Source organism: Lemur catta, chromosome 3 (genome assembly GCF_020740605.2).
Source record: "Lemur catta isolate mLemCat1 chromosome 3, mLemCat1.pri, whole genome shotgun sequence".
In the NCBI taxonomy this organism is placed as follows: Eukaryota; Metazoa; Chordata; class Mammalia; order Primates; family Lemuridae; genus Lemur; species Lemur catta.
In genome coordinates, this window is record NC_059130.1 from 38,950,201 (window position 1) to 38,966,842 (window position 16,642).

The 16,642-nt window shown below is 37.5% G+C and overlaps 1 protein-coding gene across 1 annotated transcript in view; it reads right to left on the bottom strand.

Moving 5' to 3' along the window:
- The window catches only part of PAPPA2 (pappalysin 2), a 297,907-nt gene that overhangs the window by 104,788 nt on the left and 176,477 nt on the right, over positions 1–16,642 (bottom strand). Inside the window, exons 12-13 of the mRNA XM_045547292.1 lie at positions 4,860–4,995; positions 4,445–4,661 (exon numbers count right to left, since the gene is read on the bottom strand). Coding sequence (XP_045403248.1) covers positions 4,445–4,661; positions 4,860–4,995 — 353 coding nt within the window. The remainder of the gene's footprint in view (positions 1–4,444; positions 4,662–4,859; positions 4,996–16,642) is intronic.

Here is a 16,642-nt window from a genome sequence, read left to right on the forward strand (position 1 = left end):
TGCTCACCTCAAGACTTCAGGTCAGGAAGTACAGAGCTTTGGTGAGGTGGGGTGGGGTGTGGAGGCATTGGCAAAAGCCATTGTATTTTGGGAGATAATTGTCCCAAAGGTTAAAAATGCCTCAAAGTTCTAAAGAATCCTAGAGGCTTAAGAATCATGAAACAAATGTTAAGAATAAAATCTCAGAGTAGTTTGACATGGTAAAATCATACTATCTTTGTAAACAGTGCAGTGAAACTTTGTGCCCTGGGCTCATTGGCAGTGAAGATAGAGAAAGGTTAAAAATAAAAGAAAGACAAATATTTATCAAATAAATACAAACAAAAGGAAAGCAGGGATGGAAATTGTAATTACAGACAAAGAAGAATACGAAAACAAAAGTACTTAAAGGGGCAAAAGCATTGCAAGAGGTATGGCCCTAATAAAGACAAAACAATCACAAAAAGTTACAGACCTAATTATATGGCATTAAATTGTAAAAAAAAAAATATAAAAAGCAAAAATTCTTTGAAATACAAAGAAAAACTGAAAGAAGCAAATTGTATGGAAAGTTTACACCACTTTCTCAACCTCTCATAGGGCTAGCAGATAGAGAAGTCTAGGTACATAGGAGGGAAAAAATAAATGCTATAAAGAGATGAGTAATTAGGGTTTCAACCATTGTCATCAGCCTATGCCCTGGAAAAGGAGATGATGTTCTTCATCTCAAGAAGATTCAGTTCTGGAATGGATACCATCAGGCAAAATTAGAGAAGTTATAGTCAATTTTTCCATTATATCCATGTGACTGGGAAAACAAAATTTCATTGTAGGAGAAACAGCATGCCCATCAGGAATTCTTCCCTATTGATAAATTCTTCTAGCATTGACCTTGTGAATTTTCAAAGTAGAACATTAAGAGTCTTGGTTATCTGAAAACTAATTTACTGACTTAGGTAAATTAATATATTAGTGCTTTGATTATGTTTCAGACACACTCCAAAGCCTACTATATTAACAGAAAAAGGTGGTCTCCACTTCTCAAAGCCATCAGTACAATCCTGGGGAGACTGGAGGTCTGCCTGATCCTGGTACCATGGCAGGTTGTGCAGAACCTCTCCTGAAGTGGTTAGAGCTGGAAACAACTGGAGGATAAGAATGGACTGAGAGCTCTTACTGAACACTGGTGACCAACATCAGGAAAACTAAACGTGGTTTTCAAGACTAAGGGATTCAAGATCAGTAGAATAAGCCCAAAGGGTCGTAAACTGGGTAGCCATCATAATGGAATGGGAAACAAGACTAAGAGACAGATAAAAGCCAAAGGGCCAGGGAATGAATAAAAAATGACCTGTTTCCCTCTCTTCTTGTAGTAGGTTCTATTCACTATTTGCTTTCTTTCAGAAAACACAAAGTGCATGCTTTCATTTCTCATTATGTCTCTCAATTTAACCCCCATACATTTGCAATCAGGAGAAAATCCTCACAGATTCTGGCTGCTACTCTTGGATTTGGATGTGGATATGAGTTTTCATATTTTTCCGTATTGTTGGTATTTACATATGAAGCAGGGAGAGACCACTTTGTCCAAGACAAAGATTGTGAATGTCACTGGAGAGCTGGACTTAGCTGAGATTCTGTGGGCTAATGAGGCTGGTCTAAAAATGTATAGCACTGTAGGAGGCACAGGTCATTGCTCATTAATGGTTAAATACAAAATGGATAACACATCTCCTACTGCCAGGCATCTGTCAGTTCTCCCGTGCCCACGGAAGTATTAATGGAATTCAGGCCACAAGGAGTAAGAAGCAGGTAGCAAGGAATCTCTCTCACTGTGCCCAGAATTTGAGGGTTTCATATTATGGTATATCTACATATATTATACAACTGTGACTGATAAAACGCTACAAAATGACTTCTATTCTTTGGAAGTACATAAGGATTTAGATTTTAAGTATATTCAAAATTAAAATAAATGGTGTCTGTTAGGCTTCCTATGTATCAAAACTTACTATATTTCACTGATTTGCTGGCTGATGAGGAAAAGCCAATTTGCATGGCTGCTGTCAGTCACATGCAGTCTGGGCATGCTCATGCATTCCAGACCCACCCTGTGTAAACTGGAGAATCATGTCTTATTCCCAGTGGTTTGCATGCATGCATATAAAACTTGTTTTTCCCATAGTGCCACATGAAAATAAGTGAAGAACTAGCAGCAACAATTACCATCAATCAACTTCTTTGTTGAAACTTCACAGCTATGATTGTGAGGGGCACGCTTGCCCCTTACGTCTACAGAGGCCATGACTTCTACTTTGTTGATTTGCTCGCTCAGTTCTGCTTCATGGAGCATTCAGACATAAAGCTGACAACTGTCATTCAACCCAGTTTCTCATACCTGCTCTGTGCTAGGCCCCCTGTTAGCTGTTGAGAGATACTGAGTCGAATCCCCCCTACAGGGACCTCAGGGTTTAATGGGAAAGAACAAGTCAATGAATAGTTACCACCCAATGTGATAGCTGCTTTTTCAGAATCTGGGTTATGTACTATGTCCTGTGGAAACAGGGAGCGAGTTTGCCAAAACTCCACAGAAGGTGCATCCTGATGGGGGAGTATGAGTTGAAGTGAAGAAGGACTGGAAGGCATTCAAGAAAGTAGGAACGTTATGTGCAAAGCTCATCTAGAACACATGTTTCAGGGACCTGAAAGAAATTTTGTATGGCTGAAGGCCAGAGATAGGGCCAGTAGAGAAAATAATTTGAAAATATATGAGAGAGAGGCCATAATTCTGATAAACATTATTTTAATAGTCTACATTCTTATGTTAACACTTGAAGGTGTCTGCTCACTAAGAAGACTTTAAAGTTGCTATTGAACTAGCTAACATTAAAATGTCCATCATCCAGACTCTATCCCTACTGTTTCTCCCTTCCTAGCACTTAGAACAATATCTGGCACATAGAAAGTGCTCAATTAACATAAACTACTATTATTGCATGTGGAAGATAGCTGCTAAGATGGTCCAGTGATTCATGTCCTTATGCAAACCCCTCTCCTTGAGTATGGGCTGGACTTATTGACTCACTTCTAATGACTAGAATATTTCAGAAGTAATGGGCTGTCACTTCTAATATTATGTTATAAAAAGATTATGGCTTCCCTCTTGGGCAGTGTCTCATGTATTCATCCTCTCTGGCTCTCTTTCTCTCTCGGATCATTAGCTGTTATATCATAACGACTCTTAGCTTGTGGAGGGGCCAGTGTGGCAAGGAGTTGTGCCACATCTGTGTGAGCATGCTCACTGCCAACACCTACGAGTGGGCTTGGATGTGTTTCTTCGGACGTCTGACAGCAGCCACAAGAGTGAGCTTGGATGTGAATTCTCCAGCTCAGCTGGAACTTTGAGGTGACTGCAACGTTAGTCAATAGCTTGATGAAGCCTCATAAGAGACCCCAAGCCAGAAGTACCCAGCTGAGCTGCATCTAGATTTCTCACCCACAGAAACTATGAGATAATGTTTTTTTGTGTTAAGCCACTACATTTTGGTATAATTCACTATACAGCAATAGATAATTGAGTTACTATACTAGTGCCATCTCCTCCCTATCCCTATCAGCACTGGGTTCCTGGTATGTCTTGGATGGGCAAGTTGGTACTGGAATTCCTCCTTGGCAGTGGGGCACTGCTTGGAACCCCAGCTTTTGTGACTAGGATCCTGATCACTTAGTTAACAAGCAGGTTATCTTACCTCTCTCCCTGAGGGAACGAACCCTGTCATCTTTAGTCGTACTCAATTGATTAGACCATTCATAGAATGATTATAGCCCAACTGCAGCACAGATTGCTGTGTTTGGCGTACCTCCTTCCCCAAGCTTGGGCACATCAACACTGTGAAGTCCAGTCCCTCTACTAGCTGCTGCTGAGACTCCAGCCAACCTCACAACCACATCTCACTGGGTGGTGACAATCACAGATATTCACAAAAAGACACATGTAGCTAATGCATTTCCTATTTCCATATGTAATCCTTAATGATAATATGACATGCCTTATAAGAAATTATTAAACTTGCTGTATACACTGTCCAGGTGGGAGCATGTGGAAAAATATACTTACTTAGGGAACACTGAGTGTTTGGCGGACAGTTTTTGGCAGTTTATTTAACAATGTTGATTTAAAGCCAGTGATGTCATATATAAAAAAGATGTTAAGACCTTGTAACGATGTTCAATATTTACATAAAAATTATGCTCAGCTAAAAACGAAGATAAAAATATAAAACCTAAGTGTGCCTTCTAAAAATTATTCTCTGCTGGCTTCCTATGTCTTTTCAGTAGTTCCTAAATCCATTTTTCAATTAGTGATTGAGCAAGCACTATATGCACAACACTATACGACTAAACCAAAGCAGTCTGTCACAGCCACAAGAAAAAGGGAGGGAAAGGAAGAAAGAAGACTTTGTACCTGTGTTCCTGATGATTTTGCTCCTTGTGCTCTGGGATGCAGCTATTGGGAGCTGAAGGACTGATGTAGGAGGGTGTCCTCAGAGCCACAGCTGAGATGGCCACCAGTGGGGATGAGAAGTTCAGCAGCACTGAGGTGGTAGGATGGAAGAGGATATTAGGGTGATGGGTCACATTGATAATCAGTGGGTTTTGCTGGCATGACAGTTCATAGGTTCCTGAAGAGAAACAGAGAGATGAATATTTTAAGCCATTCATCTGGTACCATATTTCCATATCTAATATCCATTTTATCCTCTCAGTAGGTGTGTGATGCAGGCAAGATCCCCAACAGTATCAGAGACAGACATCAAGCTGACTCCTGGGTCTATTGGGTTGTCCTCCTGTGGCCCCGAAGGGACAACTGTCAGACTCACCAAGAGAGTGGTTACTTCCACTGACATCGGTCAGGTAGAGGGTCACTGTTGGCTTCTGATGCTTCCCAGGGATCAGGCCATCAGTCGTCAAGAAAATAAGAATTGCTGTGGCCACTCCTGGTCTATTGAAACACACCTAGGCATAAGCACATTTATGTATAGGCCATTATTTTCACTGGGCTATCAGGACATGTGCCATACCATTTTTATTCTTCTCAGCTCACCATTTATAAAGCAAGAGCTTCCCTCTCCTTTACAAATGGGAAAAGCATGGAGTATGTACAGAAGGGTATTCAAAGTTGTACCAAAAGTCAAGTTGAGATAGTGAGAAGATAATTTTCAGCGACTGAGCACCCATCTTTTCCCTAGACTCCTTACCTCAGCTGTTTCGTTTTTTTTTTTTTAACTTAGACTTGCCTTTCTTTAAATTTCTCAAAAAGGTCACTCAAAGAGACCATTGCTGCAGACAATAAGCCACCAGACAGCCAGTCAATCCCTCCTTATTGCCAATGGAGAGCAGTGGGAAAGATGATCATCAAACTGACACCTTCTGAATTGTTCTAAATTCTGGGTGCCACAGAGAGTCATTTTTCCCATTTTCCTATCTCCCCACTAGACTTTTAACAGAACCTCTTACTCAGCATGCAAACCCTGACATGGAAGAGGCAACTACAGAGTCTATTGCTTCTGAGATTAGAACCTGCCAGACTGTTTAGTCTTACAAAGTCTTCCTGGCACATCAGGCGTAGATGCTCTGTCCCTGGCTGGAAAATGAGCCAGCACTGAGACAGAAAAATTAAGTTATTTATCAGGAATATTCCTAGATAGTAGGCTGATTAACACAAAAACAGACTTTCAAAGTAAACTCTGGAACTTTTGTCTCTGGAAATTCTTTGATAGAAAAGAAAACGTCTTAGAAGTTGAAGGATAAAGTACAATCTCTCTATTATTACCTACTACTGAGAGTCCAGTGTTTATTTTCCACAGTGGACTTATTTTATACAGTAATTCTACTTTTGTTTTATTTCCTATAGATGAACATTATTCTTTATTTCTGTTGAGGATAAACCCCACTTTCCCTGGTGTTACCTGGGCGTTATATAATCAGAAGCTGGTGCTGGACCTTACAAAATTCTGTGTGCCTTTCCCTAGCTTTCTCTCAGGTTATAGGAGTGATAAAGCCCCAGGAAAACCATTCTCAGTGTGAAAGCAGAGTACAACATCTAATAGCAGGGACCTCCTCTAAAAGTGGGCCCAGGAGAGTAAAACATGTTTTTCATTTTAACAGGAATTCCTTCTTGTCCACAGGCTGATTTTTCCTGAGTCTGTGTGTTTACAGAGTGTCCATTTGCCCTGTTGGCTTAATTGGGGCGATTTTGTGATTCGCAGTGGTCAAAACAGCACAGCTCTCCCTTCTTCCTCTATTCCTTTGAGGGAAAGACCAGCCACACACTCTCTTTCTACAGTGTCTTTTTTATCCCCTTTTCATTTCCCCTCTTTGAAGTAATAAATATTCCTTCAAAACCTAAGAAATACCCAGACCCATAGGTCACAGCTTGCAATACGAAGTCCTTTGTCCTTGGCTGGATGAGGGCTAGACATGAAACACATCCTGAGGTAACCAAGAGCCCAACTCAAAGCCCTCAACTCCAATAGCAAGTGACATCAAATTCCCCCTGGGAACTCCTCTTCCTTTCCAGAAACCACCAAAGAGACCTGAGTCCTAGAAGAAATTTCTGGGTCATTTTCTGAGACAGGAGCAGACAGAGTCCAAACAAGTACCTGATGGCTTCACCCCAATAGGTCTCGGACCTGAAGAGTACCAGTGGCTTCAACAAGAAACAGAGAGCTCAGTTTTGCCATCTTCTGTTGGGTCCCCAAATAGATCCCACCCACCTGAAACTAGTTAGTAGAGGTAGGTCTAATGGTGTGTGTTTCTCTGTCCCGAGGGCCTGTGCTCAAAACCTCCAACACATTTTACATCTCCTTACAATGTGCCTCCTTGCTCTAAGAGTCTTTGAATACCAGTCATTTTGAATCTTAAAGATTTTCCTGGTGGCAGTGTCTCTGTGCCGTGATTTGTGGGAAGAGGCTATGCCAGGATTTTAGGCCGTGGCTTAAGAAGGAAAACCCCAGGTGAGATGTACAAAGGAGTCACAAGAATGTTGAGCTACAAAAAGCAAAGAGAGAAAAGTGTTTGATCAAGTTATGGGATGCTGAGTCTTGGGCATTTCCTCTCACAGTGACACGGAAAGGCAGCCAAGTTTCCTTCTCATTTGAACCCTAAATCTGTCCCATAGCAGCAACTAAAAGCACAAGAAAGTATAAACTCTCTTATCCAACTATTGGAGCTTTGAAAGTAGAAACTAGTGTGACTTTGCATATATGTGCATATTCAATCCAAACAGCATCAAAAGGAGTCAAGCAAATTCACAGTTCTGGACAGATTTGTCCATGCAGAAGCCCTGGGTTTGCTCTAGGGTTGATGTTTGCTAGCTAGTACATCTGAGCAACCCATCTTTCCTCTCTATGCCTAGGGTTCCCCCATTCTGCAACTGAAAAATAGAGATATTACCTATCTCATGGAATTACTATGAAGCTTAAATTAAATTATGTGAAAACACATAGAACAGTGTCTATTATCCAATAAGGACTGAATGTTCAATAATTCTTATTTGCAAAAAATACTTTTTACCCTCTTTACACTGCAAGAAAAAAGGTGAAAAATAAAATTATAAAATTAAACCTGCATGTCTATGTTTTAATATATAGAGAATTATGCTTTTCTGAAATGTAGAGGCTAAACAATTTCACATAACGCTATTTTCAATTGACACTTGTAGAAATATGAATTGGTACTCCTAGTTCTGCTTCCATAGAAACTGTTGATATTTGAGGCTTTTGGTATAGAATGTATCTCTATTTTATCACCTGAATCTATGAAAAATACATTATATATATATATATTCTTTCAGTAGACTTTTCAGAAAATTCAGTTCAACATGTGTTTATTAAAAAATTTAGTTTTGCTGTACATAGAGACATGGAAACTTTTAGAATTGACAGTGTAATTAGAAAACTAAAAATGTACTCTTTATTTAAATATATATATATTTAATTTATATATTTATATATATATTTATTTAAATATATATATATATATCTCCAGACTAATTTTACTTTATATGGGACAGTGAATTTTGTTTCTAGACATGAAAGACAAGTAGTAGCTGGAGCAGAAAATTTGGCAAGAGGAAGCTTTACTCACTTATTCTACCCCAAGTCACCTTTGCCACTGCAAGTGTGACACTGCTCTGATCACCACATCAAATGCATGCTTGTGAAGAGCTGACCTCTTCAGGACATAGCTCACTTGAAGCACCTCTTGGGCACTGCTCAGATCTGAGATGTGCTCCAGTCATGCCCCAGGATAAAAATTCAAAGTGCTAGGAAGTCAAAAGAATTGTTAGCTTTATCTAACATTTTATTATTTGTTTCAACAAGGAGATCACATTCATGTATAACATGGACAATGTAAAATTAATATGGGCATTCTCTTACAAGGAAGAAAAACTATAGCCAGAGAGCAAGAAGGAGACAAGTCCCTTTAGAAAAGCAAATGATTCTCAAATCTGAGGAACGGTCTCAGGATAGAGGGACTGCCAATAAAATTAGCACAGTGAATGCAACACAAAATACCTTGCAACAAAGAGAAAACGTAGAACAAATATTAACAGTTAGATAGATACTGACAGACAGATTTGGAAAGCCAGCCCCACATACTCAGTTGCTTTTTCATCCAAAGACTGCATGCTAACTACCCAATCTCACCACTGGCCGTTGGTGAGAGTGAGATTAAAAGAATGTCTCTCTAAGGCAGAACTTTTGAGTTTAAGAAATCCCTCTTCAATCTGTCTTCTGGGCACAGACACACTCAATTATGCTCCCAAGCCAAGTATTTCAACTTCCAGGTTACCCTTTGTGGTGGTCACTGGATAGCAAACCCTGAAACCATACCACAAACTTGACAAAAATCTTCTCTGAGGTTTTAAAATGCTTTTGGTTAGTTACAGGGTTGTTTTTTCTGTATCTTTCCATTTCCACTCATCTATGGCACTTCCTGATTCCAGAGGGAAAGGGAAGGCCCTTGAGCAGGAGAAAGTAGGCATGCACTACCTTCTGTCTGTATAGCACTTTACAGTTTGCCAAGCGTGAGCACATGCCTTGCTGGAGCACCCACCAACTCACTGATTTTTATTCCTATCTGACATTTTTAAACTATCATACTCCCAGGATACAAATGTTGTATTATAGAAATGTTGTATTATTATAGTGGAAACTAGGATTCTGAAAGCTTCAGTGACTTCCCCCTAGGCAAATGCTAGAGAGAAAGGAACTTGGGTTTTCTCACTTTAAGTTTTGTATTCTTTTGACTACACCACTGTTCTTAATTTGAGGTGAGCAGAAAACCATGGATTAGAAAATTTATTGACACTTGTGCCCTCTCTCCCCTCAACATTGAAGTCACATAAGCTCTTAGGCATAAAAGCTTTATACACTTTTAAGGGGGCTGAGAGACTCCTTTAAAAGCCATTTGTGGCCCAATTAGGGTTCAACAGAAATCAGATTAAGAACGCTAGCACTATTGGTTGAACCTAATGACTTTTTTGTAGGTGTAATATTATCCAGTATTGGAAATTTTATGTAATTTAATCTAATAATATTGCTATGTGTGTAAATTTTAGATATTTTGTCAAGGGAGAGATTAACTTTCAAAGTTCCAAGGGATCTTACCTGAAGTCCAAATCTAAGAGATGAAGGGAAGGTGGGAGCCACTGCCCTTTCCAGGGAGCTGACTTGGCTGTCTCCAGGCCAGAACGGGGAAGTGGGGTTTGAGTCTGTGTTGACTCCCTTCCCACATCCACACCCTTGTACCTTTCAGTACTGGTCAAAACCGAGGTGATTGCCTGCGTTATTCCTTCACAGCACAAGTAAGGCTATGAGTTTGTGTGGTTCTTTTCTCAGAAGGGTGAGATCAACCTGTGGTTTTGTGAAATGAAGAAGGAACTGCTATCACGGCCCCCACTGTCCGGGAGTAGACACTCAGGCATGTATGATTTGGGAAGTCAGTGGATGATGAGCAGCTCGATTTCCTTCTAAGATCATTTGCTTAAACTGTGATTTTAGATACCAGGACTAAATCTACAGAGATTCTGTGTTAGAAGAGCTTATGAGACACCATGGAAGGAGGTTCAGAAGGTGAGAAAACCAAATCCATAGTGGCACAGTGGTGTGTCATCCACACATCCCCTTTGTGACTGTGGCAAAGTCTCTTTCCAGAAATTGAAATCGGGAAAAAAGCCCCCTTTCCTGGAGCAGGAGATAGGGTGGGCAGCCAATATCCAATGACCTTTTGGTAAAGGTGAGTGGTATACAGGAGTCAGGAGGCACAACCCAGGACCACCCCACCTCTCTCTGGGATGCTGACACCTGTGTGAGGCTGTTTCAGCTCCTCTCCTCCCTCTGTTCAATCCTAGTCCTTTCATTCCCTCACAGATGTTGATCTAAGGGGAGTTCTCAGTAAACTTTCTGCATGCAAATCTTCATCTCAGAGTCTGAATCCTGGGGAAACCCACTTAAGGCAAAGCCTGAAAGTGAGAAAATGTGTCATGGAACAGAGCTGAAGAGGGTTCTCTTGGGACCAGGGATGTATTAATACAGTGAGGGGAGGAATGAGAGCATAGCCCAACTGGGCAGGCATCCATCCCAAATGAAAAACATTGCTATCCCAATTATTCATGACTCTGTGAAGTTTCCATGTCTGGGACCTGCAAAAGCTTCCATGTAAAATCAATAAAAATTTACATGAGTAGCAATCAAATAGGAAAGGAGGAAATGAGTGCTTTACCCTCTGGGAATAAACTGTTCAGCCACTGGGAGCTGGAAGTCTCTTCTGGTGCATTACGCTAGTTTTTGATGAAATGAAAATCACATACACATAGTTATTTTTGTTTTTGCAAGATTCCCAGAAAATGCAGGGATCTGAATAGGTTAATTTTTCAAACAGTAGAAGATTTTCTTTTGAAGCCCACTAACTTTTTAGAAATTTCAATCATGCATATAAAAATAATTCCAATATACTTTAGAAAATGTTCTGCCATCTTAAATGGAGAATCCTATACTTAACTGAATAATCAGTTGACGAATTGGAGGTAATTATAAATCATTCTAAGTATCAATTATTTTACTGAACGCTAAAATAACAATCCTCTGAAGCAGTGCTCATCAAACTTTAGCATGCATACAAATAGCTTAAAGATCTTGTCAAAATGCAGATTATGAGTTAGTTGAGTGGAGATCCTACAGTTTTAACCAGCTTTCTGGTGATATCTTCGCTTCTAGATGCCAATCACATTTTTAGTAACAAAGTTTTAAAGGTATTATTAGATCTAATTATCTTTGCCCTTAACAGTCAGTAGTGTAAGACTGTAATATTTTCATTCATCATATTTGTTGATTATTTTCTTCTTTTAGAAAATCGCCATCAAGGTTAAACTTAAATACAGAACCAGAAGGAATCATCTAGTCCAAACACTTCATTTGAAGAAACTCGAAGAGAAAACTGATGTCCAGGGAGGTTGTATGATTTTTATAAGGTCACTTGACTGGTTAATGGTAAAAACAAGGCTTGCAATACTGGTCTTCTGAGTGTGTGTTTACTCTCATTTTCTAAATCTCCTACCAATGTGTTGTTCTTTTTCTATAGCAGACTGAAAATTCAGATAACTGGCAGTGGTAGAACTCAACGTAAAGTAAACAGGCTCTACAAAGGGTGTTGTCAACTTTCCTATTGACAAAGTCAACAAACCCAAAGTAGTGATTTGGACTTGGTGCTTTCTGCATGTAGCTTTTTCTTTTTTGTTAAATTATGAAATCTGGACAGTTTCCTGAATGGTTGAAGTCATCTCTAAAAAAGTCATTAGCATGTGACGGATTAAAAAATTTTTTTAAATTAGAAAAATGTTGCCAGATTTAGCAAAAACAAACCAAAAAACAAGATGTCCACCTAAATTTGAATATTTGATAAGCAATGACTTTTTTAGTATAGATATGCCCAAGTGTTCCATGGAAATACTTATACCAAAAAATTATTTACTGTTTATCTAAAATTTTAATTTAACTGCTTATTTTTCTTTTTCTGCAACTCAAAGTTGAAAAAAATATAAGAATGCACACAATAGGCATGATTGTGGGAATCATTTCACAATGTATACATATACCAAAATATCACATTGTACACTGTAAATATATATAATTTTTATTTGTCAGTTATTAAAAAATAAAATGTGAATCTAAAAAGAGAATGCATAATAAGAAAAACAAAAATGAAGAAAGAAAAGAAAGAAGAGCAGGGAACACAAATTTTAAAAAGAAAAGAAGAATGGAGGAAAGATTTTGTAGATGTTTATGTATATAAACAAAAAAAGAGAGAGAGAAAATTGGTAAAATCGTAAGAATGGCATATGCTTTTTGACCAGATAATGATTCAGAGCACACATTTTGACCATGGATTGGTCCTTAATTCCTGAATGAATAAAGACTCACTATTTAAGTGCCTTCTAATAAAATACAAGGCCAGGAGAAGGAGGAAAAAAACCCTTTAAAAATGGCACTGCTAGCACAATAAAAAGTTGTTACGCCCTGAAAAATCAGCACTAGAAACAAACAAACTGCTATGACACTAAAAATCCAAGATTTTAAAAAGAAATTATAGGTGTATTACAAAATACTTAGGGCCGAATGACAATAAAAGCTTTATATGTCTAATTTATGGGACACAATTAAAGCAGTGCTTAGAGTCAAAAATTATGGAACACTTAAAACAAATCAGCCAAGCATTCAACATAAAAAGACTAGAAAAAGAACATCAGTCTAAATCCAGAGAAACAAGAAGAAAGGAAATGGCAAAGATAAGGGTGGAAATCAATGAAATATAAAACAACTAGAACAAAAAGAGGGATGAATGAAACTAAAAGCTGTTCTTTGAAGACATTAATAAGTTAGATAAATCCCATGAACATGTAATCAAAAAAAAAAGAAAAGGAGAAAAAGAAGGTTGAAAAACATGCACTATTAGGGGGTGATAACTATAGTGCAAATAGAGTTGAAAAATAATAAAAATACATTATGAAAAACTTTCAGCACTAAATTTGAATATATGGAGGAAATTAATAAATATTGCATTATTGGAAATATCCAATATCCAATAATGCAAACTTGAAAAAAACAGAAAAATGAATATATTAATAGAAATCAAAGAAATTTAAATGATAGTCATAAATCATCCCTAAATAAAACCATGACCAGGTGGTTTTACAGATAGATGCTCCCAAATTTTGAAGGAACAGATAATCCCTATTTTATACAAGTGGTTTCAGAAAAGAAAAAAGAAAAAACTGCACAGCCAGCGTTATGAAGCTTCTATTAATATAATCTGGCTATTCAAAAAAAGAACATATAAACTAATTTCACATATGAATATGAATGCAAAAATCCAAAATAAAAGATTAGTCAATACAATCTAACAATATGTTTAAAATATAATATATAATAAGCATGTAGTTTCACACCACAAAAACAAAAAATTGTTTGGTATCTAAACAAAATCTATTAATATGGCAACTCAGCATGACAATGGATCAAATACAAATCACATTAGCATATCAATTAATGCAAATCAAGTGGTTAAGTTCAGATCATTTGTACAAGTATGTTTTTCAAGGCTTCCCACTGTCCCCATTACTTTTCAACATAGTATTGGAAGTCCCTGCGAGAGCTATCAGGCAAGAGAGCAGAATCAAGGGTGTCCAAATAGGGACAGAAGAGATCAAACTCTCACTCTTTGCTGATGATATGATATTATATCTAGAAAGCCCCAAGGATTCAACCAAGAGACTCCTGAAATTGATCAATGAACTCAGTAAAGTCTCAGGATACAAAATCAATACACACAAATCAAAGGCATTCATATATGCCAATAACAGTCAAACAGAGAACAAAATTAAGGATTCAATACCCTTCAAAATAGTAACAAAGAAAATAAAATACCTAGGAATATATTTAACTAAGGAGGTAAAGGTCCTCTACAAGGAAATCTATGAAGCACTGAGGAAGGAAATTGCAGAGCATGTAAATAGGTGGACAAGCATACCATGCTCATGGACTGGAAGAATTAATATTGTTAAAATGTCTATACCACCCAAAGTGATCTACAGATTCAATGCAATCCCTATTAAATTACCAACATCATTTTTCACAGATATAGAAAAAATAATTTTATGCTTTGTATGTAACCAGAGAAGATTCCATTTAGCAAAAGCAATTTTAAGACATAAAAATAAAATGGGAGGTATTAATTTGCCAGACTTCAAGCTATACTACAAGGTTATGGTTATTAAAAACCACTTGCTATTGGCACAAGTGCAGGGACACAGACCAGTGGAACAGAACAGAAAATACAGGTGTAAAACCATCCTCATATAGCCATCTAATCTTTGACAAAGCAGAAAAAAACATACTCTGGGGAAAAAGAATCCTTATTCAATAAATGGTGTTGGGAAAACTGGATAGCCACATGTAGGAGACTGAAACAGGACCCACACCTTTCACCTCTCACAAAAATCAAATCACAGTGGATAACAGACTTAAACCTTAGGAGTGAAACTATTAGAATTCTAGAAGAAAATGTGGGAAAGACTCTTACAGACATTGGCCTAGGCAAAGAATTTATGAAGAAGACCCCAAAGGCAATCACAGTAACAACAAAAATAAATAAATGGGACCTGATTAAATTAAAAAGCTTTTGCACAGCCAAAGAAACTGTCACATGAGTAAATAGACAACCTACAGAACGGGAAAAAATTTTTGCATGCTACACATCTGATAAAGGATTGATAAATAGAATCTATTTAGAACTCAGGAAAATCAGCAAGAAAAAATCAAACAACCCTATCAAAAAGTGGGCAAAGGACATGAACAGAAATTTTTCAAAAGAAGATATAAGAATGGCTAACAAACATATGAAAAAATGCTCAACATCTCTAATCATCAGGGAAATGCAAATCAAAACCACAATGAGATATCACCTAACTCCAGTGAGAATGGCCTTTATCAAAAAGTCCGAAAACAACATATTTTGGCATGGATGCAGAGAGACAGGAACACTTATACACTGCTGGTGGGACTGCAAACTAGTGCAACCCCTGTGGAAAGCGATATGGAGATACCTTGAACAGATTCAAGTAGATCTACTATTCGATCCAGCAATCCCATTATTGGGCATCCACACAAAAGAACAAAAGTCATTCTATAAAAAAGACACCTGTACCCGAATGTTTATTGCAGCACAATTCACAATTGCAAAGATGTGGAAACAACCCAAATGCCCATGAATACATGAGTGGATTAGTAAAATGTGGTATGTGTATACCATGGAGTATTAGTCAGCTATAAGAAATAACGGTGATATAGAATCTCTTTTGTTCTCCTGGAGAGAGTTGGAACCCATTCTACTAAGTGAAGTATCCCAAGAATGCAAAAATAAGCACCACATGTACTCACCAAAAAATTGGTTTCCCTGATCATCACCTAAGTGCACATTTGGGAATAACACCAATTGGGTATCAGACAGATGTGGGGGGTAGGAAGAGGGGATGGGTGTATGCCTACATAATGAGTGTGATGCGCACTGTCTGGGGAATGGACACGCTTGAAGCTCTAACTAGAGGGGAATGGGGCGGGGCATGGGCAATGTACATAACCTGAACTTTTGACTTTTGTAACCCCATAATAAGCTGAAATAAAATAAAATAAAATAAAATAAACAAAAAAAAAGAAGCAGAAGAAATGACCTAAGGCTTAATCTGAAATTTATATGGAAAATAAGTGTTCATGAATAATGAATAGCTAATTCAATTTTTAAAGATGTGCAAAAATGTAGGAGGGGGGACATGTCTTATCAGATATATTTATATAGTTAAAGCTATAGTAATAAAATAAGTATGTAGATGGTATAAGGAACAGGAAAAAAGACCAATGGAACACAATAGAGAGTTAAAAATCAGACTCATGTGTTGTCCAGAATGTGGTGTATAATCAACATGGCACCACAAATCATTAGGACAAAAGTGGATGTCTTAACAGATGGTGTTAGAAAAATTGTCTTATTACATATTTTTTAAAAAGTAGATCTCTATCTTATTCTACATACAAAAACAAACTTCAAATATGTTAAAGTATAAAGCTTAAACAGCAAAACTATAAAACTAATATTAAAAAATTGAAAAATATTGTTGCAATATTAGCAAAAACTAATATTGCAATTAAAGAGAAAAACACTAAATGCTTGCTAATTTTTATGAAAAGTGATGCTCTACACCACTGATAATCTGAGAAAATGCAAAATACAACAAAAATGCGATATCACTTTGTTCCCATCAGATTGATTAAATTTAGGTAATTGGGTAGTACTGGTTTGGGCAAGGATATGTGGAAATGGTGCACAATACTCATTATCTTGAAATTATTAAAATTAAGATTAAGTCTACATGTATGTCTATATCTTAGAGTATATTCCTGGACTTCCCTGTCCCATTGATCTCTCTGTTTATTCATCTGCCAGCACCTTGACATTTTCATCACTATAATTTTATAATATATTTTAATATCTGACAAGACCAGACCTCTATGGCTCATCTTTTTCAGAATTTCCATAAAAACATTAA